This window comes from Panthera pardus, unplaced genomic scaffold, assembly GCF_024362965.1.
Source record: "Panthera pardus isolate Hobbes unplaced genomic scaffold, ASM2436296v1 HiC_scaffold_20, whole genome shotgun sequence".
In the NCBI taxonomy this organism is placed as follows: Eukaryota; Metazoa; Chordata; class Mammalia; order Carnivora; family Felidae; genus Panthera; species Panthera pardus.
Genome location: NW_026526766.1, coordinates 86,600,206 through 86,625,291, shown reverse-complemented (window position 1 = coordinate 86,625,291; position 25,086 = coordinate 86,600,206). Strand labels below are relative to the sequence as shown.

The 25,086-nt window shown below is 49.6% G+C and overlaps 1 protein-coding gene across 9 annotated transcripts in view; it reads right to left on the bottom strand.

Moving 5' to 3' along the window:
- Nucleotides 1-25,086, bottom strand: part of SPTAN1 (spectrin alpha, non-erythrocytic 1) — a 59,008-nt gene that overhangs the window by 29,046 nt on the left and 4,876 nt on the right. For 6 of the 9 annotated variants that reach the window (XM_053908373.1, XM_053908377.1, XM_053908379.1 and 3 more), the window contains exons 2-24: nt 21,001-21,240; nt 19,649-19,774; nt 15,752-15,892; nt 15,248-15,394; nt 13,701-13,834; nt 13,401-13,545; nt 13,169-13,323; nt 12,383-12,518; nt 11,461-11,562; nt 10,464-10,601; nt 9,909-10,019; nt 9,138-9,215; nt 8,868-9,023; nt 8,429-8,633; nt 7,552-7,733; nt 6,969-7,212; nt 6,653-6,775; nt 5,883-6,100; nt 4,957-5,049; nt 4,462-4,596; nt 3,252-3,400; nt 2,132-2,191; nt 832-1,030 (exon numbers count right to left, since the gene is read on the bottom strand). In XM_053908373.1, the coding sequence (XP_053764348.1) occupies nt 832-1,030; nt 2,132-2,191; nt 3,252-3,400; nt 4,462-4,596; nt 4,957-5,049; nt 5,883-6,100; nt 6,653-6,775; nt 6,969-7,212; nt 7,552-7,733; nt 8,429-8,633; nt 8,868-9,023; nt 9,138-9,215; nt 9,909-10,019; nt 10,464-10,601; nt 11,461-11,562; nt 12,383-12,518; nt 13,169-13,323; nt 13,401-13,545; nt 13,701-13,834; nt 15,248-15,394; nt 15,752-15,892; nt 19,649-19,774; nt 21,001-21,240 (3,417 nt within the window). The remainder of the gene's footprint in view (nt 1-831; nt 1,031-2,131; nt 2,192-3,251; nt 3,401-4,461; nt 4,597-4,956; nt 5,050-5,882; nt 6,101-6,652; nt 6,776-6,968; nt 7,213-7,551; nt 7,734-8,428; nt 8,634-8,867; nt 9,024-9,137; nt 9,216-9,908; nt 10,020-10,463; nt 10,602-11,460; nt 11,563-12,382; nt 12,519-13,168; nt 13,324-13,400; nt 13,546-13,700; nt 13,835-15,247; nt 15,395-15,751; nt 15,893-19,648; nt 19,775-21,000; nt 21,241-25,086) is intronic. The other 3 variants (XM_053908376.1, XM_053908380.1, XM_053908381.1) reach the window with 1 other exon arrangement.

Here is a 25,086-nt window from a genome sequence, read left to right as displayed (position 1 = left end):
AGTTTATGCACAACGATGGAATTCTATTCAGCCCTAGAAAGTCCTAGAATGCTGATACGCGATACAAAAATGAATCTGGAAAACCATTATGCTCAGTGAAAGCAGTTAGTTGTAAAAAGTCATATAACGTAGGATTCCACTTATACGAAACGTCCAGAGCATGTAAATCCAGGGACAAAAAGCAGACTGCTTGCCGCTACAGGCTGGGGGTCACGGGGAAGGACGCTCCGATGGGTAGACAGTGTCCTTCTGAAGTAGAGAAGGTAACAGTCGTCTAGCACCATGACGTGCTATATGCTTCGGAACTGCACACTTCAAAATGGTCAATTGTATGCTGTCCGAATTTTACGCCAATTAAAAAAATATTTCTAGAGGGCGCCTGGGTGGCTCAGTCGGTTGAGCGTCCGGCTTCGGCTCAGGCCATGATCTCACAGTTTGTGGGTTCAAGCCCCGTGTCGGGCTCTGTGCTGACAGCTCAGAGCCTGGAGCCTGCTTCGGATTCTGTGTCTCCCCCTCTCTCTGCCCCTCCCCTGCTCACGCTCTGTGTCTCTCTGTCTCTCAATAATAAACAAATGTTAAAAAAAAAAAATTAAAAAAAAAATACTTCTACACGTTTTGGTATTTTACGTCCCAAAACATTCTTAGAAAAAGTAGAGAAAACAGCACGTGTTCCCTTGAAACTAGACTGAAACAGTTTCAAGTTTTCACAGAGGGCTACACACAGCTGGCAGAGCACAACCTGTGCCACGCCGGTTCCAGGAAACTACAGTCACAGACGCAGAGAACCGAGTCTCCAACGATTTTTCAGCTCAGCTGCAAGACCTCCCGTACCTTCTGGAAGTCGTCAAACTTCTTCTGCAGCACCTCGACCTGCTCCAAGTCGGCGCCCACCTCCTCGCTGGTCAGAGCCGCCTCCTTCTCGTTGATCCACTGCTGCAGCTCGTTCGCCTCGCGGAACAGCATGAACCGCTTACAGCTCTTCTCCAGCATGCCCTTGCGCTTCTCACCCAGCTCCAGCAGAGAGCGGTACCTGGGTCATCGGACAGGGTGACAAGAGGGGGCGAGGCAGGCAGTCAGCTTCCCGAGGAGACTAACCTGAGGGCAAGTCACCGGGTGTCTCCGAGATGAGGGTCCGAGGCCATGAGTTGGTAATGACGGTGCCCAGGAGACAAGGCAGCAGACCGCGGATGAGGATGAAGCCCCCGGGGCCCCACACCACAGCCTCAGGGATGAGCGCCACGCTGTTCACACCTGGGTGGCTCGGACAGCCCGGCACAGTCATCCCGGGGCCAACGTCACGACCACAAATGACTGGGACCCAGTGTCTAGCACGGTAACACGGGGGTCATGCGAGCAGAGCTGAGAGACGAGATGAGTGTGCTGAGCACAGCGTATGCAGGGCTCCCGCTCCGCTCTGACTCTCTGAGCAGCCCCTGGCGGCGGGTGAAGGCACACCGAACTTTAAAACAGCCTCACGCGGGACGTCAGCCTCTCCGAACAGCAGGCAATTTCTAAAGCGGTATCTCTATTTCTTGGAAAGTTTTGCCAACTTCAGAAGGAAAATTAGGTCGGGTACAGAGTATCTGTACCACGTCGACAGGTGGAAGACTTCTTAAGAATCAAAGAATGCTCGAACTCTTGCGAGCTAAAACACAAAGGGCTGAACTGCTCACTACCTTCGGAGACGTGCAAATGACAAACTTAGTAAGACTAAGGTAAAGCTTAAAGAAAAGCTACCATCACCATCAAATCTAAGCTTCTCAAAGTGAAAGAAAAAAGCAACGAGCTACCGAGAATCAGAGCACTTTAAAGGGAGGAATTTCGTTCCTAGTAGGGAACACTCCGGCACCGGCCTTTGGGCTCGCTGCCGATAGTGGCCGCTCCACCACCCAAGCCATCAGGGGGAGAACCGACACCACTCTGAGCACACAGCTGCACACAGAAGGGACCCGGGGAGGCAAGCGGCCACCGACGGGGCACAGCGGCACCAAAACCTCTTTCCTAGGAGCGCAGCTGCTGCAAGGCCTCACAGTCCCCCCCACCTCGTCTTTCTGGATGAACGAGTGCCTTGGAAAGAAGCGGCAGAGGGAGAACGGGCACGGGCGCTCGGCAAGGCCGCCCGCCTACTCACAGTTCCTGCACCTGCTTCATACGCAGAGACACACTGCCGGCCTCCTTAGTTATGCGCGTCCTGCACGGGGGCACAGCAAAAGCATGCACGAGTTAGTGGGATTAATCCACGGGAAAGGACAGCGGCAGCTCCGACTCGTGCCAGGATGCTTCAAGTAGGGGCAACTGAGGCGTCCGTCAAAAGCTCTCAGAAGCAAGCCAGGCCACAAAGGACATCAGTAAAGAAAAAGCCGGCAAAGTAAATTAGAGGGGTTAGTTCACCTTCATTTTCCTGAAAAATCTGCTGTGTTTAAGGCAGACAACTTTCCTGTCCTGGCAACACCAGTCATGTCACAGAGCAAGGCCAGGGGGACACAGGACTAGCATGAGAAAGACCTGGACTGAGAGCTTCAGAGGCTCCTCCAGTCACGTATGGGGCCTGCTGCTTTGCTCCCACAGTTGTGATCCAGGCCCAAACTGCTCTCTTGTCTCCATAGTAACAGAAAAGGTCTGGAAGTAGACAAATAACTGATCTTTTCAGGGATCGCCAGGGTCCCCAAAATTCTGTTGTCCTAAACTCTAGCGAGACATAGCTTCTGGATATTTTTCAAGTGTCCAAAACCTTAAGGTCATTAGCTGAGCAAGACATGCCCTACGGGAGGGACAGAGATCAGTATGGGGGCTTAGCTAGAAAACGGGACGGGACATTTTATAAAAGATAACCTCCACCTCCAAGCACAAAGCACGAGAGAGAGCCACTCTCTCAACAGCCTTTTAAAAGGCGCAGAGTTGCAGGGGTGCGGAACCTCTAAAAACCAATCCAGAGCATATCCCCAACTGGAGGACAAAGGTTAAGAGAGTAATGTTTAGAAAATGCTGTTTAGGAAAAGACTCTTACAAAAGCCAGGAAAGAAACAAAACACAGGAAAATAAAGGTATCGGTCAATGGTCTGAGGTCCAAATAGGACACTGGAGGTTAAAAGTGACTTGGGGACAGTGGGCAGAAGGTGTCCCGGGTACACGCAGGCACCAGAATGGCCGCTCCAGAGCCTCCGGACGCCACCTAAAGCTCGGCCTGTGTGGGGTGTGAAGGAAGCCCCAAGTGACCCCGGGACCTCCGTGGTCGCCAGCGTGGCCCTTACTGGTGGTCAATCTGCTCCTGGCGCACGGCTATGCTGCCCTGCTCCTCCAGCAGGTTCTCGCGGGAGGCTGACTGCGCGGGGTCCAGCTTCTTCACGTACGCAGCCGGCACGAAGCCCTGGCGGTCGTTCACCTCCACCTTCCACCAGTCCTAAGGAAACAGACGGAGAACTGAAAGCAAACTCCCGAGGAAGGGAGGAGCCAAGGAAGCCTGTGTGCGCGCGCGTGAACACGACGGCTCTGAGCGTGTGAAGAGGATCCTGTGACCACGGCAAAGTCACTCCGCACAAGGACGGACCTGCCGGTCCTTTGTGACCTGCCGAGTACGGAGTGGGTCCCCAGGGAAGCCGCAGTGACACCCAACAGAAAGGACACCCTCCTGTTAGACACGCCAGAACGGCACTGACGCTGCAGCCACTAGCCACACGTGACTACGTCCATTTAAATAAGTTAGAATAATAACCACTTGCACCAACAGCTACCGCAAAGCCAGCACACACACAAAATGTCCACCATCATAGCAAGTTCCCCTGGATAATGCTGTTGGGTAAAGCAGAGTCAGACCAGAAGGTCGGTTTAGGGTCAGCAGAAAAATATAAATCACCGGGTTTTTTTTGGTTTTTCTCAAACTCTCACGATGAGGGTAAACTGGGGGTGCAGGAGTAAGGGTCCTTAACAACGGCTGTGGACATTTCTCTAGCCTTAACTAAGACCTTGTGGGAGTTATCAGATGATACACGGAGCACCAGGCACTTCACTTCAAAGCCACTGTCAAACCACCACAGGTCAAGGGAAGAAGGCTGATGAACCAGAACCATCGAAACATTTGAGCAGACAGAGCCTATGGGGTAATGCCACAGTGCTCTTCAACTATCTGCTGTAGCCACAGAGTCTAGATTAAGAACCGACAGTTCTTAAAACGTCCTGAAAAGATCTGGCTCTAAAGAGAGGGAATTTCACCTCAAGGTGTTCAATCTTGAAGCCAAGCCATTCTCGAGACAGCTGCTTTCGGGCATTCAGGAAGACGGACAGATTAACCCTCGGGATCACACACGGGGTGAAGCGGTATCAAGGGGGAGACCGACTGGGAGGCTCTGGTCTCCTCGAATTCTAACCCAGCCGTATTTTAGACACGGCGACTCACAGACACGCAGCTGAGCAAAACCGGTAGTGCTCGTGGAAGGAAACGCACAACCACTTTCGATGCCTTGCCTTGTTGGTGCTGTTGAGTAAGGTGAGAATATCCCCTTTCTTCATGGTGACCTCCCGAGGGCTCTTCTCCTGATAGTCGTAGAGAGCCAAGACCAGCTCCTTCCCGGTCTCATCATCCATGGGGGCCACTTGTTGCTAAAAATCCAAAGGAAGGGCACACACGGTTAAAGGCTGTCTGTGGCGTGTCACCTAAGTCCACAACAGACTCCAACTTCAATGGCCATACCAAATTTACCACACGCATATTTGAGAGCTCTTCTCTGAAGCTATCAGTAAAATCTGACCGACCCCAGAACTTAAGCTGTTGGAAATCTTTACTCATTTTAAACTGTTTGCGCATCTTTGTGTCACGGGACTTAGCAGTGAGGTCACGAGAATGTGACCTACGACTGGCACATCTGCCGGAAGTGCCCAGGCCCTTCAATTCCCTGCGCACCCCCCCACTCCCAACCACCCCGGGCAACCGCTAACTGCTGACACGAAAGCCCGGCTCACCCGGCATGACTGAGCCTGGTCCCGCAGAGCCTGAATGCTGCTGCCATAGGCACTGAGATCCGACATCAGAGCTTCGTGTTTCTTCAGTAGAGCCTGAAACCAAAATCACACACTGTGACCACGCACAAGGAACCAGGGCGCCCTGTCCTTGCTGCCTCACCGACCTACCAGCCTCCCCGGATAGCTGGTTCATTTACACGGGGATTTGATCACCTCCTGCTCCACACTTTCTCTCCCCATTTCTAATAAACATCACATTTGGAGAAAATACAAATTGGGACTTGTAGCATTATCTTTTCTCCCTGCCCCTGCATGACCATGCGGTCCTGGAAAAATACAAGGTCGATAAAGCACGGTATGGTGCACTTGGTGGCTCCCCCACCCACCTTAAGAAACAAACACTACCAACAAACCGAAGCCTGCCTTCCTTGAGGACGCTCCCCTCCCTCGCTACACGTAGTGCTTTAGCATCATCCACCACCACCACCCCTTCCAAAACTCTTCAGCTGTCCCCACCCCCATCTTCTGGGGGAATCCTGTATAGCACATGTCACCATTCGACTCTTCCGGGTTTTGTGAAGACTGGCAACAAAAGAGGTAGGTGCAGGGGCCGCACCTAGACCTCTATGGATAAAATCTAAGAGTTTCGCTCAAAAACACCCACTGCCGGCAAAAAGATATGCCTGTGTATGTACGTGTGTACATGCGTGTGGAGAGCCAGACAAACAAGAATGGCAAAACGCTCGCGGTGGAAGGTAGGGACGGGAGGTCTCCTCTCTCCTTTGGCAAGTTTCCATAGTGGAAAGTACAAAATACTCTAAAACACACTAAAGAGCCAACGACGCAGACGCTGTACCTTCCACACATTGGTCACCTTCCCCTCGGGCCCCAGCCCGAGCCCCGGCAGACTCCCCACATGCGGTCACCTCGGCTGAGTCCTCATCCTTCCCGTAGTCGGTGCTGCCCACGATGGGCTCCTTCTCCCGCATCCAGGACTCGGCCTCGTTGGCATCGGCAAAGTACTGCTGGGCCTGCAGAGAGTCTTCCAGGTCCTGCCGCCGCTGGGAGGCCTTGGACTTGAGTGACTCCCACTTCTGATTCAGTTCGCTGAGCTTGGCTTTCACATCTTCCGCAGCAAAATGGCCTGGAAGGCAGGCAGGGGAAAGGAAGACCACGTAAAGGAGGCCGACATGACGCCGGAGAAGAAGGTCCTCCGGGTGTCCACGGCACCTCCGCTACATCACTGTGGCAAGCCAGGCCCCTTCGTAACCCCCAGTTTTAGGAGAGGGTTGGGTCCCGGCCTTCTAAGTAATTTGTCCAACTTTTGCATCCTCAAACCTCCAGCCGTCCAGATCTCTATCTGGACCCTACGAAGCAGGTATCCCAAGCTGGCACCAGTGATATGACCATAAAGACCTAACCAACAAGAGTAACCCCCAGTCCTCAGTCACTGAGACACGTGCCAGGCTGTTCCACACTCCGTCCCACATGATCTCACTCGCTCCTCGCAACTATCACCCGCATCTCACAGGTAAGATATTCGGATCGAGAGGGCAGGGTCTAGTCAAGGTCATATAGTGAGAGACCGGGAATGGTCCTCAACCCCACAAGCCCAGTCTGACGCAAGTCCATGCACTTAACCGAGGAGCAAACAAAGACCAAAAGCAAAGCCACTCCCCGGGTGACAACCGCTTACCTTCTTCCACCATGGCGTTCCCCTTCTGAGTCACTGCCTTGATGCGGGGTTCATGTCCAGCAATTTCTGCTTGGAGGGCTTGGTGTTTCTTCAGCAGATTTTGGACTCCAATCAAATCTTTGCCTGAAAGCAGAGACCGCTCCCTGGTCATCCAAGCCATCGAGACAAAAGTCAGCCCTGTCGCTCTTTAAGATTCCACTGGGGTTCCAAGTTTACCTTAAACTTGACCCTCCTTGCTCTGATATGCACCTCCTTTACGCTATGAGGGTAGGGCCCTTTCTCAAACTTGAGTCTTACCTCAGGGAGACAGACTGACCTCTGTTGGTGGACGCGGCAATGGGTTCTTTCTCCCGAATCCACGTCTCCTCATCCTCAACGTCACGGAACAGTTGCTGCAAACGCAGAGAATCCGCCAGCTTCTGCTTTCGGGCAACCATGGGTTCTTTGAGTGCCTCATAGCGAGCCACGAGGGCTTCCTGCTTCTTTTTGATGTTTTCAGCATCAAAATGGCCAGCATCCTGGAACTGGCGGGCCTGAATGGTGATGCCATCGATTCGATCCTGGAAACAGGAAGGGACAGGGTCGTGAAAGCTTGCACCAGCATGCTCTGGTCTGACTCATAACTTCAACTGTGACCCGGTCATATATGAAGGAAAACCAACACAGGTGTCTTCCCACCCTGGAGAGTAATCTTTCTGCCTTCTCTTTCCCTCATCTTGGGCTCCCAGGAAACTCTGAGGGAGGAGTTTGATTTGAGAACAAGAGGGAATACACAGGGTCACCTAAGAAAACCAACGCCTTTTATCCCTCAGAAAAACAGCAGGGCCTAGAAATCGCCTGCCGTTTCTCCAGCTTCACCACCACCAGCGGCCCAGGCAGCAGCCCCCGAGTCCCGCTACCTGGTGAGCAGCCACGTCAGCCTCCAGCAGGGCATGCTTCTTCTGGAGGTTCTGGACGTTGGTAAGGTCTTTGCCATAATCGTCTGAAGCCAGATGACCTTCCACCTCATACAGCCACAGCTCAATATCTTCGACGTTGCGGTTGAACTGTTGCTGCTGGTTGGCCTCGCGAAGCTTTATCCCTAGTCAAAGGAGCAGGCGTGATTGTCCACCTGTTTATACTGTCCCCCACCAGTGCTGCTCATTGACAACGGTACTTAGTGAGGAGCTGAGGGTCAGGGTTCCAGTCACTGCTTCACCCCCACCACAAAGGTAAAAACAAAACGCAGACTTGGAAGTCCTTTATTTTATTTGTATATTTTAAATGTTTGTTTATTATGAGAGAGAGAGAGAAGAATGCACTTGGCTTGGGCGTACACTGGAGAAGTGCACAGAGAGAGGGGAGGGGGAGGGAGAATCCCAAGATCCATGAGATCACGACCTAAGACGAAACACGTAACTGACTGAGCCACCCAGGTACCCCCAGAAGTCCTTTAAAAAGCACCCTAACCCCCATGAGAGAAGAGCATTCAAGAATTATTAAAAGCCCTTGGCTCTCAGCCGAACTCTGATGTTCGGCGACAAGGACCAGTAAGGGCAGGTGACCACATCACTCCCTCTCACTCAGTCTCCCCCACTACCCAGCACGTCAACCACATTTATCACATTAGCATCAGGATCGCAAGCAAGGAACTGCTACACGGGAGGGGAGCGCGCAGGCCCGAGGCTGCCCAGCTCACCCGACCTATGTGGTTTGTGTCCCTACAACACTTCACCAGGAAGGGACACCTAACTCCCCAGCGGCCCTCACACTATCCGGGGAGGCTCCTTCTCTTACCTTTCAGTTCAGTGGCTTCCAGCAATTTCTTCCACAAACTGATGACCTCATTCATACGAGCTGCTACTTCATCCTTGGCATAGTGGTTGACATCAATCAGCTTTTGCCCCGCTTTCTCCAGGGCGTCAATGCGGCTCTGGTTGGCAGAGAGCTCAGCCTCAAAAGCCTGGTGCTTCTGTACTTTTCCTTGTAGGTTGGATGGGTCCTGCCAAAAAAGGAAGAAGGGGGTTCTACCCGGAACCCGAGTATGTCAAACTCCTCTGTATTACCTTCCTGCTTCTCTTTCCTGGCAGGGGGCAGGGTGCAGAGAACGATAAGCTTATGCTAAATAGTGTGATTTTCAGAGTTCCCGATTTCTTTCTTTAGCTTCAATTTATCTTTGAGAGCTACATTTAGCTTCCTAGCCAAATGCTACAGCGCCATGCTGGCAGAACATTACTTTATAAGCTTCATCTGTGGCGGTTTTCATCTTCTCGTTGACCCAGCTCTTGAGCTCATCGGAGTCGCGGAAAAACTGCTGCAAGTGGAAGGAGTCTGCCAGCTGGGCCCGGCGACACATGGCTCTCTCGTGCAGGGCATTGCGGCGGCTCAGCAGCTGGAAGACAAGGGGCCTCATGACTCTCCCGTTCCTGCTCTCCAGAGACTTCTTCCAGCTCCAGAGGTTACACGGACAGGAGAGTGGGGACGGCGCGGGGAGAACGGAACGTACCGCATCTCGGCGGGTGGCCACGTCCTCCATTGCGTAGTGGTTGTTCTGAATCAGCTTGGTTGCAAATTCGTCCAGTGCCTGGAAGGGAAGAGTAAAGGGCTCTTCACCAGCAAAAGCACGCGAGCACACAGCTCGGCCGCAGGAGCAAAGTAACTACCGTACAGCTCACAAAATGCTCTAAACCGAAACACAGGTCTAAGGTTTGCTGTGACAACATTTACCCCTCAACTTCTGAGTTTCTGCTTGACGTTATTAGTCAGATACAACAATGTTATGCTAGCTCCTTTCAGGACGTTCACTGCAGCTGATGTCATGACACATCTGATGTGATTGGATGGGGGGTCAGAACGGGTTAGCAGCCTGTTTGCAAGGGGAAAAATACCTCTTACGTGAGCTCCAACCACTTTTATTTATTTTTCTCAAGCTTTTATTTTTAAGTAGTCTCGACACCCAAAGTGGGGCTCGAGTTCACAGCCCTGAGATCAAGAGTCACACGCGCCCCGACTGAGCCAGCCAGGCGCCCTGAGCTCCAAGTACTTTTAGTGAAAGGTAAATCTCAATGTGGAGGTTTACGCATCAGGGAAAGACCCCATCCCGCGAGCGGAGGCGGGCCTCCCACCGGACCGTGAGCCGCCACCGTGAGATCTCAAGTCCCTACAGGAGCGCCTCTCACACAGATCCTCCGCTGCATCTGCGCAGAAACCCTTGAGGAGAACGGACGCCGGGCTGACTCTGAGGACCGCCAGAAGGAACGAGAAGAAAGAGTCTTACTGTAATCTTTTCCTCCTGGGCACTGAGGGACTTCTCGAAGTCCTCGTGCTTCTTGAGGAGCGCTTCCACACTATCCAAGGAGTCTCCCAGGTCTTCGTTCAACAGGAAGGCCTTGTGAAAGAGAACAAAAGCACTCAGGGTGACACCCTAGCCCTTTCATCAACTAAGGCCGGAAAGCAAAGGATATGCTGGCCAAAATACGAAAAGGAAGGAAGGAGATGCTACAGCCATAAAACTTCTCAGCCCTCTTCCAGAAAGCCTGACATCCTTTTAGATTCACTTAACACAAATTCACCAATAGTGTGAGTGCTAAGTCCCAGACCCCCCAAAAAAAAAAAAAAGTCCTCTTCGGCAAAAGACAATTCCACAGCAGCAGACTCCTGTCCAAACCTGGGGCCGGTCCCGAGGGTCAGCCAACCCCAGCAGCGGGAGCAAGGCCGGCACAGCCGCTGGGCGCTCTTCATCACGGCCTCGTCACCCGACTCACAACGGCAACGTGGGCACAAGTCAGCCCCCCCCCCCCCGGCAGCGCGGCGGACGGAGACGACGCGGTACCTCCTGCTTGCTCATCCAGTTGTCCACCTGCTCCGTGTCGCGGTAGAAGAGCTGCAGGTCCATGCACTGCTCGTACTGCTGCCGGCGCAGCTCCCACAGCTCCAGCAGGGCAGCCCGCTCCTCCGCCAGGACGCCCAGCTGCGGGGAGGAGGGGACACAGAAGCCGTGAGGGAGGGTGGGTCCTGCCGTGGCCCCCTCCCCCACCAGGCCATCAGAAAGGCTGCCCCGGAATTTCTAAGCCTCGTGCTAATCTTCCGGCCTCTCCTCTGGTTTGCAAAAGGGGACGAACTGCATTCGCTTGTGGCGGCCGGCTCACGGGAAACCACACAAATCCTGAGCAGTTTAGGCTACATAGGAGGCAAGCGAGTTGATCTAGAATTAATTTACTGCCACGTTATCACAGGTGACTTAAGATCAAAACGGTCGGTAAATGTTAGGTAGAAGAGAAAGGGCATCTATCCAAAGGCAGGCAGTAAAAATGGAGGAAGGACTCTCAGCTGAGAAATGCCAACTCGGTGCGTCTTCCCATAAAACTGGTAAATTCAGGAATGCCCTAGAGCTAATTTTTAAGCTCCAAAGTTGACAATAAAGTGTCTTTGATTTCAAAGACTCTTCTTAGTGTACGCAATATTAAAACAGCATCATCATCTTAACATTCCTCAGGTATCTTTACACTCAGATGTTGTGAAACTCTGAAATTATATACGCTTATATGTATAATTTGAAGTTCATCTCTTTCTTATTGGCTCAACTCCCTGCCAGGTCCCCTTCAGGTAGAAAATGTACCATAAACATCCCAAATAAATGGAACTTTCTTTCTCTAATCAATCACGATACTACAAATAGGTCTTCTTTTTCGGTCTCTTAAGAAACTGCCCTTGAACTTTCTGGCACAAGTTCTACGTCCGCTTTCTCGCACACCATGGTGAATGCAGCCTGGATGCTCATGGATGGATACGAGCTTTCAGAGACTCTCAAAGAACCTCTCCTCTCTTACCTTCTCCCGCACTTCATCCGAGGCATAATGCCCAGCAGTGAGCAGGGCCTGTCCAGACTCATCTGCGGATTTAAAGCTGTCCTCGTGAGCATCGATTTCACCCTAAAGGGAAAAAAGGCATAATTTATGCCTGGCAACTGATAAAAGAAAACAGAGTGGTTGAATTTTAAACAATCGTTACAAATCAGAACATCCCATCTCCAACAAGGAGCAGGGTCAATGATGAGGCCAGGTTCCCTGACACCGGTCGGGGTTACCAACCACGAGGGCACCGTTTACGGAGAAGCCTCTTTGCCACTGGCTTTTCAGGCCACCTCTGTCCAAGCCTGCCATGTTCCCACACGATTAAGGGTCCGAGCCCTGTCTTCTGTTCCACTGTCTCTCTGCCCTCACGGTGCCGGATGGGCAGATTTCTCAAAACCCTCAGTCTCACAAACCTCAAGATCATGACCTGAGCCGAAATCAAGAGTCAGACACTTAACCGACTGAGCCTCTCAGGTGCTCCAGAAACCTTTCTTTTTAAGGTAAAACCTATCAAAATCTCATAAAACTAGTTTTCTGTGGAATATACTTTGGGGAAAAAAAACCAGAGTAAGAAACTTACACCGAATATGAAAGTCAGCATTTAAATGAAGACAGTGTTTAAGATGGTACATGACTATTGTGCAAACTACAGCACTCTGTCTTGCCAGGGCACAGCCCTTCCTTTTCACAGACCACAGTTAATTTCCCAACATTTAACCCGCTTCACCGTGTATGAGAAGCTGGCAGAGCCAGGCTCCAAAGGCAAAATCAACAATAATCCTATGGAGGGAGCCAGCTGTGAACAAAGTTGCAGCCACTCTGACTGCAAATGAGAGTGATTAACCGATGCATTACAAGCTAAAATGTCTCTCCTTCTGAAAGATGTCGGAGATGCTACCTTGTGCTCCTGATGCCTGTCGAGCAGGGCTTCAGCCCCGGCCACATCATTGGCGAGCTCATCTGCATTGATGAGGGCTTTCATTTCAGTCACCCAGCTGGTGAGGTCGCGGAAGTCAGCAAGGAAGCGTTGAAGCCTAGGGAAATCCAAGAAGAGCCATTAGATGTGCCACGTTCCCAGTGGAGAGCCCAGGATGGAAAATGCCTCCCTAAAGCTTCGAAGTCTACGTCCTCAGAGGCCTATCAAACCATGAAAACCCTAATCCTGGGATACAGAAGATTCTTCCATCTAGACTATAAAGGAAAGTGAGAGAAGGCTGAAAGCAATCCTTTGAAATTTGGGTTCTGTCCATCATTGTAATTCCCCGATCTGGTCCCTTATTTCCAATCTCCTTGGCATTCCCAAGTTTGAGCTCTGGTTAGTAGTTAGCATTCTTTCACTCCCCAATGCTTGATTTACTCAATTTTAGTGGTATATTTCCCTGGTGCTCCAATCACTAAGGAGAGATTCCCACTTCTATTGGTCATAACACAGCAATAGAAGCCGGAAGGATATTCATAAAGTCATAAACACTACGTGTGCGTGCGTGTGCACACACACTACAGAGTTGCCAGTCTCCAAATGTAACACAGGTAGGAAAGTCACTGGCACTTTCTTTGTGCAGGAACTGGCAGGTGTACAGCAGCCCTCTCTCAGTAGGTAGAAGTGACCCCTAACCCTGCCTGCCCTCTTCTCTAAGAGGGGTCCAAAGGCGTGGGTCGCTGAGCCCCAGGGAGTTCTTCCTACCTGTAGGAGTCATTGAGGCGGGCGTGTCTCTCGGCTGCCAGGGTCCGGATCTGCTCCCAGTTGGCAATGAGCTCCTCTCGCTTCACTTGAATCTGCGCGGCGCTCAGAGGGTGGGACTGCTGCAGGCGGTCGGCCTCGGCACACAGGGCTTTGACCTGGAAACACCCTCCATCAGACAGCGCTCGTGCCCCTTGCTAACTTCTCTGTGGGACCGGCTACTTTCAAAACCTACCTTGTCCTCCAAAGCAGCAAGGTCTCTCTCCAAACCCTCGTGCTTCCGCAGCAGAGCCTGAACGCTTGCCAGGTCTCGGCCAAAATCGTCAGAGGCCATTAACTGCTCCTTCTCCTTAATCCAGCTGATGGTCTCGTCCACATCCCTATGGAATGGAGGCATCGGCGCAGCCGCTTATGGCGACTGTCTAGGGCTGGGAGTGCCGCCCAGGCAGCTCCAGCATCTATGTGGCACATGCCACATATCCACCAGGCCCCCCAGGTATACACCCATGCCCAGCAGCCCTCTATGGCTCGGTACCTGTTAAAGCGCTGGACCTCAGCCGCCCCAAAGAGCTTCCCCTGTCGCTGAAGGGCCAGTCCCTTCAGCCGCTGCCAGGCCGCGTTTACTTCATCCTGCTTGGTCTTGATGGTCTCCTCCTCAGGGTGCTGCTCCTACACGAGGGAGAACACAGACCGGCCTGGGTCCTGAGCCCCGGGCTCCTGACAAGTGTCTGCTTCAGCAAACCTTCATCTTTCTGAAGAAACACTGGTTTTGTGCGTGAAATGGAATGAAATTTGTTCAAAATGAGCTTCCATTTCTTCTTGTATAAAAAGGGGAGAGCCATTATCTGTCCCTCCGAGTAGTGCGGTCAGTCCATAAAGCGGTTGCGGGCATCAGCACCAAAAACCTTCATGTTAACACATACCTTAACTGCAACTTTATGGTAGCTTCATCGATGCACCTACGTCCAATGCACCTGGTGCTGGAAAATCTGTCACCTCGGACACTCGGGAGCCTACCGAGCATTCCCGTCCGTATACACGGTCTTCAGGGTGTGTTCCTGACTTCAGACTGGAGCTATTTCTTTAAAAGTACCCTTCCCCATGAACTACATTTTGGTTTTTGTCTTGACAAGAATGTGAAGTAATAAATGAAGCATTTCAGGGTTCTGGGATCCATCTGTGAGATCTTAGGCTTGGCCTGACTGCTCTTGTCAGCACGACCCTGGGAGGCCCCAAGATTCCGGGGTAGGGGGTAGGGCAGAGTACATCTCTCGCTGTGGAAGGATGAGGTGTTTCTGAGGAGTGCTGGCTCTTCTTTTGTCACTGGCCAGAAAGGCAACAAGTACCAGCCCTGAAGCAGATCCATAAATTTCAGATTTATACCCTGCAAATCAAATCTCCCTGAAAGCAGAAAATCCAGTTCCTACTACTTGAAGTCCCTGGAGAGATTTCCACTTCTATTGGTCATAACGCAGCAACATAAGACAGAAGGATATATATACATAAAGTCATAAATACTATGTGTGCACTCTGGCGCCTGTAGCAGAAGCCAGGGATAAAGAAGCAGCTCACGGGAATGCACAAGTAGGCAATGGGGAAAGGCTGCACTGTCCCCTCTCGATGGCTCAGAGCCACCAGTGGAGAGCCTATTCATTACAAGGTTCCCCAGGCTCCCAAGAGAGCCCTGGGACTTCACATCAAAATCAAAAGGAAAGGAAGAGAGCAGTCAGGCGTCAGTGGATGCCTGCCAACTCTGAGAAGCATTCACCGCCACACCCTCACCTGACAGCCCTGGATGCCCAGCTTCAGCAGCCCCGTAAAAGCATTGCAGAGCCCTACCCGAAAGTGGGTGGAGGACACAGATCAAACGAACTCGGCCCTTCCTGCCCATGGCCGCAAGTTAGAAAGCAGCTTCTAACTCAGGAGTAAGCAGAATTGCTGCCTTATCTAAACAAAACTCTGAGACACGCTTTCCAAGCCGTGCTCACACAGGACTCAGGGAACTGATCACCGAAATTTTCTTCTGGAAACACCAATTAGTATCATGATGGGGGAAGAAGCACGTGGTGCTTTGCCACCTACCTGAATGAGTTTGGCAGCAAACTGGTTCACTTCATTAACTCTTTCTTCATGGGCAGCCATATCTGTTTGAAACTCTTCAAATTTCTTCTGTAAAACCTCCACGTGCTCCAGGTCCTGGCCCAGCTCCTCAGAAGTCACGATGGCTTCCTGCCCGGGAACCAACAGAGCCAGAGTCACCAACTGACACTCGGTAACCATGGCTCCCACTTATCACGAGCGAGGCCCACTGGGCTGGGCCGCGTTAGCTTTCGTGGATGCAGTTTTCCGTGTCCTTTGTGATCTGAGCTCCTCTCCCAGTTAAAAGGTCGAGCCCAGGGCACGTCAGGCCGAGCCTCCGGGTTCAGAGTTACAGAAGGGCGCGCGCTGCGGAGAGCAGCCGGGGCTGCGGCAACCCCACCACCGAGCGTCTTCCGCTGCTCACTGCGGCCCTCAGCTGGGCACACAGACACTCCTCCCGTGCTCTCGCTAAGGCCGACTCGGCAAACCTCCCTCCTGGAAACGTACCTTGTCATTGATCCAGTCCATCACGTCCTCGCACTCCCGCAAATACTGCACCAGCTTCTGCGCCTGCAGCAGTTTCACCCCCTTCTCCCGCATCTTCTCCAAGAGAAGTTCCCACTGGCGGTGCAGCTCCATCAAACGGGTCTGTGGGGGAGAAAAATCAGCCCCGGAGATCACGACCATCTCTACGGGATCTGGCTCCTCCACAGACTTCCCGCGGGTCAGAAACCTCCCAAGTCAGAGGTTGGAATACTTCTTTGAAAAGATAATCCCCCCCCCCACCCCAAAGACAATCTCCAAAGGAAGAGGAAATCTAAGTTTGAGAACGGGAAACAGCGTCCACTTCACAGTGGTTCGGTAGGTCTTAACAAAATAGCTGACCTTTCACAGGTGGATTTATTCTAGTTTACTTCAGGGGAATTATTAATCACCATCAACTATTATATAAATAATATATATAAACAATACAGAAATGCATAAATGATAATTGTTATTTATAATTGTTATTAGTAATCAAATCATTAAGTGAGATTCCTGGGTCGGAAAACTAGTGGGGGAGGAGAGATGAGGAATTAACACAGAAACAGCAGAAATCACTGAAGAGTTACTATGAATTTGCAGAGGTAGAGGGAAAAAATAAAACGAGAGGTCCTATGGGCATCATGAATGCAAAGAAACAATGACGAGGCACAAGTTAATAGGAACACCTTTTCATATAAATTAGAAAAAATGGGGAGGGGGTGCCTGGGTGGCTCAGTCGGTTAAGCGTCGGAGTCTTGATCTTGGCTCAGGTCGTGATCTCATGGTTCGTGGGTCTGAGCCCCGTGTCGGGCTCTGTGCTGACAGAGCAGAGCCTGCTTGGGATTCTTCCTCTGCCCTGCCCCCGCTCATGCACACACATGCGCTTGCTATCTCTCAAAATAAATAAACTTAAAACACACACAAAAAAAGGGGTCCTGAAACATAATCAGCAATGAAAAGGATTCTTGGCAGAAAAGGTTTTGGCACTTCTGTGAGAAGACTGTGGTACATCTCAGGTAAGGTTCATTTCAAACCTCACCCAAGTGGTAGCCACAGGCCCAAACATATTCACTTCCCAGCATCTTTGGGTTCTCACTGCAAGCCCTAGTAAGGACGTGTCAAGAACTGGGGGGGAATTGATCATGCGTTCAAGCTGAGGGGACGCTTTCCGGCATCTAATCCAATCTTAATGTATTGACTAAGCCTCCCCCAAGATACTGGGAATTTCCGTGTTAACACTGGCAGACACAAGGAAAACAAACCACAAGGGGGGTGGACACTCACAGGAGAGAAGTCTGGGATCCACCCATTGTTGAGATGCCCCTCCCAGGCAGCTAAAAACTTGAAGGCCAAGGGGCAGCCAACATGGGTGGATTCTCTTAGAAACAAGGGTGTGGGTTTCATGTGAAAGGAGAAAACAGCAGGGGAAATAAACGCTCACACAATTCACTTCCACCACCGATGGTTACCAAGAAGCCCCGCCAACGAGAAGGAAGTGAAAGGCATTCCAAGGCAGAGGGGAAGGAACAGGCAAGCAGCAGCAACTCAACACTCCACCTACTCGGATGTGGGACCCAACGTGGGTGGCGGTGACTATGGGGCGCCACGCCGTCCGGTACGGTGTGAAAGTCTAAACCGGCGACAGACAGGTTATCCAGGGCATAGAAGCAATCCTCACAATCCACCCCCGCCCCCACGTTAGCCTGCCTGCCAAACGAGGTTACTGAGTTACGGGGCCAGATGAAGCACCAAGCCAGGATCACCATGGGAACTGGGAACAAGACAGCAAAGATTAAATGAAAGCCCTTTGCTCAAATTAAAAACAAGACCACCGAAGGCTCACCAAAAAACCTCACCCCCCAAGTCAATGGTCAGTCTCCCACGTGTTTCATGTTCACGCTCTCAGGTAAAGAACTAGGACAGGCCCCGCTCCAGGGCTGGAACAGCCCTCCTGTTCCTGGTGCGTCTGACCTCGTAAACACTGCAGGCTAGAGCGCCCAGATTCTCAAGCGCACCGCAGTTTGGGAGCAGGAGGGAGCAGGCAGGCAGGGGCACTTGGGAAACACTGCAAGCTGACAGGGTGGAGAGGAAATCCTGGTTCTGACTCGGGTGGCTTTCTCAATAGGGGCATGAGAAAACAGCAGGAGGCAGAGGCAGCAGGCAGCAGGCAGAGGCAGCTGGCAGAGAAATTAAGGAAAGCGAACAGGAATGAAATATAGCTTCGAAAAATAAAGCAAATAGTTGTCAGCAAAGAAAGGCGTAGATTGGAATTCCAATTCTGTCGCCTACTAGCTGTGGGATTTGGAGAAGTTACTCAAACTTCTCTGGGCTTCAGTTTCTTCCCTTCCATATCGCGGGGATAAGGGCTACCTAGGGAGCTTCTAGTCAAGATCAGAGATTACATATGTCAAGTCCCATGGCAAAGTGTTTGCACATAAATGGCTACTCAACAAACAGTAGCTAGTAGTACTTTTAAATGTTGCTTTAATAAGATCTCCAAACAGGGAGGAGGGTATTTACTAACAGAGCAGAATGAAGTGAGCTTTGGGTCCCTCCCTCTTCAGATTAACTACTATAAAGTCAAACACTTGCTCTATTTCTCCTGTTCCCTATCTGTAGCCTGGTTATACTGCTGCAGAGCAATGCCATGCACTCTGAGAAAACAACTTCTATCCAGGAAATAATAAGGCATGCCACTTTCGTTTACCATAAGACTGTATACAAAACAGCGGGAAAATGAGCAGGAAGACATTTGTACGTAACGGCAGAAACACAGACGACATTACCCAAATGAGTCAGTCGAATATAATTAAACAGCTGGTCATATGGCATTTAGAATTTACTCTTATTTCCTATTTACAATCATTACTAGTAATGATTAACTATTAATAATAAGCTAACTGCAAGTCTTCAATATGAGACTGCAGAGTATATCAGTGCAAAAGAGACACGTATTTACTGTTACAAAACCACTAGGCCAGACCCCAGGGGAATGGAGGCTCTACAGGGGGTCAGGAAACAAGCAGCAGAGGACGTGACACTTCTAGCCGGGCTTTTAGATGTAGCTTTCATCTAAATCTTCAAGACGGCCTCGACTGGTAAGGACTGAAAAGGCCATTCCCTCCGTGGAACGTGACTTTGGGTAACAAAGAACAACACACATAGACAGGTATGACGTTAAGTCAGAAACAGTTAAGAACATCTGGTTATGAGGAACTAAGCGTGCATACTTCACCCTCAAGAGGTTTGCTCTCCCTTTAATACCCTGGTATTGGAAATGGCAGAGCAGGGAAAGATCAGTTGTTGCCCCAGCTCCAGTGAACTGGTACCAAACAAGTCAAATCAAAGAACGTGAGGACACCTGCTTCAAAGTTGGCTCTGTCACCATGGTCACTAACAGGTGCCTCAACTCTCTGCTTACAGCTGGACCATAAACTCGCTTGCTCACTAGATCTCAGCAAACCAAGATCCAGACATCGAGTTTTGCCAATGGAGAACTTTATAGCATCTGTGAGTAATCCTACTGATCTTTCTGTCTTGATCTCCAAATTCACCAACTTCCCATCTAATTACCATCTGTAAATTTAAGCTTAATTTATGTAATCTTCTTTAAAGTATAATCGCATTCTAATTTGTTCTACAAAAAGAATTATTTCCCCACTGAGCATACACATCTTGTTTGTATTCATACTGAATCATCATATTACAAAGGCAAGATTTGGGTAACTCCTTTCAGAGACTTCACAAATTCTTTTAAAAAGCTAGAAAAGTCTTTTTTAGAAACCCTAACTGGCATTTAATCCACACTCTTCCGCCAACCAGACAGCCACCCTTACCAGTACCAGATGGCCACCCGTACCAGGCACTACTCCTACTCACCCTTATGGTTTCAGACGCAAAATGCCCTTCTGAGATCATCAGGTTTCCAGTCTCATCCAGTTTAACAATGGCTCCTGAGTTGGCCTGCACTTCAGCTTCGAAGGCCTGATGCTTCTGAAGCTTGCCCTGTTGGTGGACCATGAAGTGAGCCACAGCTGCAACCACACAGCATTCACCATTCTGCCCCCCACTCAGGCCCCCTTATTCCTCCCCTCCTGAATCCAGCTTCCTCTAATTATGGACACTCATCATTCCCATCATCCCCTCACCTGCTCAATTACTCAAATACTCTCACCTCATCTATACTGGCTTTCTGGAAGCTTGGCCACCAAGGACCACCAACTTTGCATTGCCTACTTTTATGGTCTACCAGGAAATTAGTCCTTGTGTGAACATCCAATCCCCTCTAGAAATATAGAGCCAGGGGTGCCTGGGTGGCTCCGTACCCAACTGAGCGTCCAACTTCGGCTCAGGTCATGATCTCACTGTTTGTGGGTTCGAGGCCTGCATCAGGCTCTGTGCTGACAGCTGGGAGCCTGGAGCCTGGAGCCTGCTTTGGATTCTGTGTCTCCCTCTCTCTCTGCCCCTCCCCCCACTCATGCTCTGTCTGTCTCTCTCAAAAATAAACATTAAAAAAAATTAAATATAGAAATATAGAGCCACACCAACAACTTTCTTAGCACATACGATTTGCCCTTGAATAATAATCCTTCTGCATTCACTCATGACATGACACTTTCTCTTCTTAGACTAGTCTGGTAAAGTAAGAGAACCGTGCTCTCCACTTGATTAAAAAAAAAAAAAAAAAAAAAAGAAGTCTTTCACCAAAACCAATAAGAAAGGCTTTGTCCTTTTTTAAAAAACAACTTCACTGAGGCATGACTTATGCCACAAAATTAAGCTACAATTCAATGATTTTTAAAGACTTGTTTTTGATAAGACTTACCAGTGAGTTGCTTAAAGAGATACCTAACTATAAATTTCCACCAGCAACACTGTTAGTATGCCTTTCTTGAAAACACATATTCTAAGAGATCAACCCAGACCTTCCCTGAAAAAATGGTGAAGGATCATCAAAGGTTGCAAGGCAGTGGTTTGAGAACCATCAGCTTGAAGCATCCAGAAAAGATAACTACCTACCAGATTCCACAAATGCCTTTAGTGTACACAGTATAATACCTACTACACCAAGGGTTTTTCAGAACAGTGAGTCAGTCCTGACTTATGTCTGATCTCCATTCTTCTTGCTGTCCAACCTCTCAAGGTCATAATTAAATGACCTCGGGTGATTTGGGGGCAAAAACATATGAACTCTTGAATTCTGGCAAGAATCTCAGGGAGATGAGACGCACCTGCAAGTTGGTTGGGTCCTTATAATTCTCATCAGATGCAATCTGAAGTTTCTCCTGAATCCATTTCTCCAGCTCCTCAGCATCTCTCTGGAAAAACTGGAATCGGTAAGAATCTTCAAGCTTCTGGCGCCTAAGGGTTGAGAGCTCCTTGAAGCGGTGGTATCTGTCGAGGACCTGCTGCCGCCTCTCCTGGATGTCCTCTGCCGTTTCCAGCACTTTGACCCCACTTGGGTCCATTTTCTGAAAAGACAGAATGCCCTGAAATAAGCACTACGAGACCAGAGTGGATTTAATGGAATCAGCCTCTCGGAAGGCAAAAATTCTCAGACAGCCCAGGCAGACAGACGAAAAAAAGTAATCCGTCCTCAGGATAGAACAGTGAGCCCAGATTCTATTCCTTTGTAAAAATTGCTCATCTACTGGCCCGCAACACCTGCCTACGTGGCTCCCTCGGAGGATGTCTAACCAACACCACAGTGAAACCCAGCAAAAAATACAACCGGGAGAACTAGAGCTTACCAGCAATTCTACAAGGGCTTTGAGAATTTAAAGGAAATGCCAAATTGGTACTCAAAGGATATACTGAGGGGTGCCTGGGTGGCTCAGTAGGTTGAGCATCCGACTCTTCATTTCAGCTCAGGTCATGATCTCACGGTTCATGAGTTCAAGCCCTGTACTGGGCTCTGCGCTGACAGTGCAGGGCTTTCTTGGGTCTCTCTCTCTCTCTCTCTCTCTCTCTCTCTCTCTCAAAATAATTAAATAAACCTTAAAAAAAAAAAAAAGGAATTATTGGGGCACCTGAGTGGTCCGACTCTCGGCTCAAGTCACCGGCCTCACTGTGGATTCAAGCCCCTTGTTGGGCTCTGATGGCACAGAGCCTATTTGGGATTCTCTCTCTCTCTCTCTCTCTCTCTCTCTCTCTCTCTCTGCGCCTCCCCTGCTCATTCTCTCCCTCTCTTTCTCTCAAAATAAACGAACGTTAAAAAAGAAAAAATTACTGAAAAAGCCATTCAAAAGTCCTTTCATCTGGTCTCTGCATTCTATCCTGTGGAGATGAGAAAGAATTTACTCTTACTTAAATCAGTTTTTCTTTCTCTCCAGTCTCAGCCTGTTATTCAATGAAGAAAAGGGGGTTACAAAGTAACCGAGTCCTTAACATCAATAACCAATAGAATTTACCTAGTCAGAGTCCCTGATTTCTCAGTTACTACGTCTTCCTCAGGCTGCCAGAGCGCCTGAGCAGAGAACAGGTTGCGTTTCCTGTGAACGTGCACAAAAGAAACTCCTAGTGCATCTTAAAAATAAGAGGGGTAGTGAGAAACTAACGTAAATGGTATGTTAACCACACTACAGTTTTAAAAAAATGTAGGCTTCAGTCACAATGCTTGTGTTCAGTATATTTTACAGCAATGGGTGCTTTATCTACGTAAAAAGATTAGTAGCAATTATTAAACAGGTAGTCGTACATCTCGATCTGAATCTGATGTAATACTAAAAAACAGAGAAATCTAAAACACAAGAACAAGAAGGTGTGGTCAAAGGTGCACCCTGCTCTACTCCCACCTACTACTGTGGACAGGACACTGCAAGCTCAGCATCAGTTTCAAGTTCACCACAACCGCAGGCTGATGGAGGCAGCACTCCCCATAGCTCTCAATCGGCTCCAACTTCAAATCCCCAGATTTCTGGACACTGTCACCAAATCTTTATGTCAAAAAGAAAATCTGGCCTATTTATGGGCAAAACCCCGAATATGCTATCCATGCTCATCAGGAGTAAGCCTCTAACCGAGGGACCACAGAGGGAAAGAGGTACAGACCCAGAGCTTCTAAATGTGTCCGTACCACGTGACCTTGCACGAGTCACTTTCCTATGCCTCAGTTTCCTACAATGACCAAAATGAGGCATTCTCAGGATGTTTCCAAATGTAAAATTACATTCTACCAGAAAGTTCAGTTTGGTAAAAAAAAAAAAAAAAAAAAAAAAAAAGGCAGACCAGATAAACCTTCTAGCCTCTCTGGCTACTGTTTCATAATTTATACATGGGATGAAAATGGTTGTTGGTCACCCAGGAGACATTGAGAGCCCTTCCTGTTCACCTGGCCCGGCTAACAGGAAAGGATAAGCAGCCTGAGGATTAGGCATGGAAGTCAGTGACAGTGCCCCCACCATCCAGATGGGAGGTACACAGCACCAGCGAGATGCAGGTGAGGTCAAAGTCTCCAACTCCTTAGGAATTAAAGCAGCCTCAAGAGGTGGCGAGAAAGCACTGTCTGCACCTGATCACCTCTGAGAACCACCTGTCTATTAAGACACCATCTTCCTAACAGGGAGAACAGGAGGGGAGTCTAGCCGTGTCACCATCCCTTCCAAATTAGTCTCCATGCAGTGACCAGTTGTTTTTGTTGTATTATGGTTTCCCCCCAAAGTCTTATTTATTTATTTTACTATAAAGAGAAGTTTATTCTTTGCCAGTCACTCCCATGCTCTAAAACCTTTTATGGCTCCCTTCTGAGGGAAGAAAAAAGCCACTGCTTTAGCAGGACGCTCTAATCTGGCCCCCAAAACGTCTCTCACCCATGTCCCCTACCCTCTGGGCATACTGAAGTATTCGTTCTCCTCCAATTACAGGATCCTCTCCAAAGATTCCCAGCTATCTTTCCAGGCTTCCTTTGTGTAGAATGTTCTGTGTCTCCTCTGCCCAGATAACTCCTATTTATATCTCAACACCCAGCCGAAATGAGCAAGCTGTACAATCTTGCCTCCTCACCAAGCCGTACTCAATGCTCCCTCCTTCCCTCTTCTCAGATTTAATCACACTTTCTGCGGATTTACAAAGCACTTGTATATACTTCCCGCAGTATAAGGAGACCGACAACCTAATCTTCGTATCCCCGACTGCTGGCACACACAGCCCATTAAGAAATGGTTGCTGACAAATGACCGAGTAGATGCTGAGTGCTGTAGCTGCTACACAGATCTGGATTCATCTGTGAAGGGTGGGGGGGAGCTCTGTGATCTACCCAAGTTACCTGTCCCATACTGTGAAACGGGAATCCCACCCAGATAAAAGCAAGACTTGTGACAAGAACTGCAAAGGATGAAGCCCCACAAGTAGGTGTCAACCTACTGAACAAATGGGAGTTTCTAATCTTGGACTGAGCACATGGCAGGGCATCGTGAGAAATGAGCTGGTCTCTTCACTCTGGCAGGGTGAGCCCTTGGTGAAACAGCTCAAGAAAGCAGTTCTGTTCCCTCCCTCTCTGTCCCCCTAGCCCCACCCACCCACTTTCTCTCAAAATAAATAAATAGACATAAAAAAAAAAAAAAAGAAGGAGGGGCCTGGGTGTCTCAGTCGAGTGTCCAACTCTTGATTTCAGCTCAGGTGATGATTTCACGGTTCATGAGATCAAGCCCTCCATCAGGCTCTGCACTGACAACGTGGAGCCCACTTGGGATTCTCTCCCTCACTAAATAAATAAATAATTTTTTTTTTTTTTTAAAAAGGAGGTAGTTCTGTTATCATCAAGAGATAGCTGTGTCTGAAAAAAATATTTTTGATCCTTAAAACCAAAACCTGAGGGTGACAGTAAAAAATTAAATGTCTGCTCATAGTGGAATTTCTGTGACAATACTTCATTACAACAAGGCAGTTCTGGTTCACACTGCTGCCTTAAGAATCTTAGCCTCTTCAGGGGTGCGTGGGTGGCTAGTTGGTTAAATGTCCAACTTCAGCTCAGGTCATGATCTCACGGCTCGTGAGTCTGAGCCCCACATCGGGCTCTCTGCTGTCAGCCTGTCACTGTAGAGCCTGCTTCAGATCCTCTGTTCCCCTCTCTCTACCCCTCCCCCACTTGTGCTCTCCCCCAAAATCAATAAAATATTAAAAAAAAAATCTGTCTCTTTGGGAGAAAGCGGATTTCTGGCAGGGATCTTGACAAGGATCACTACCATCACCAGCTACATTTACTAGAATGTAAACGCGACTTCACCCACTCCCCTGCATTGTCTGCTCCAGCCAGATCTCATATCAAACTGCCTGACCAACCCCAAGTGACAGGCCCTGCCAGGGCCCACGTCCCAGCT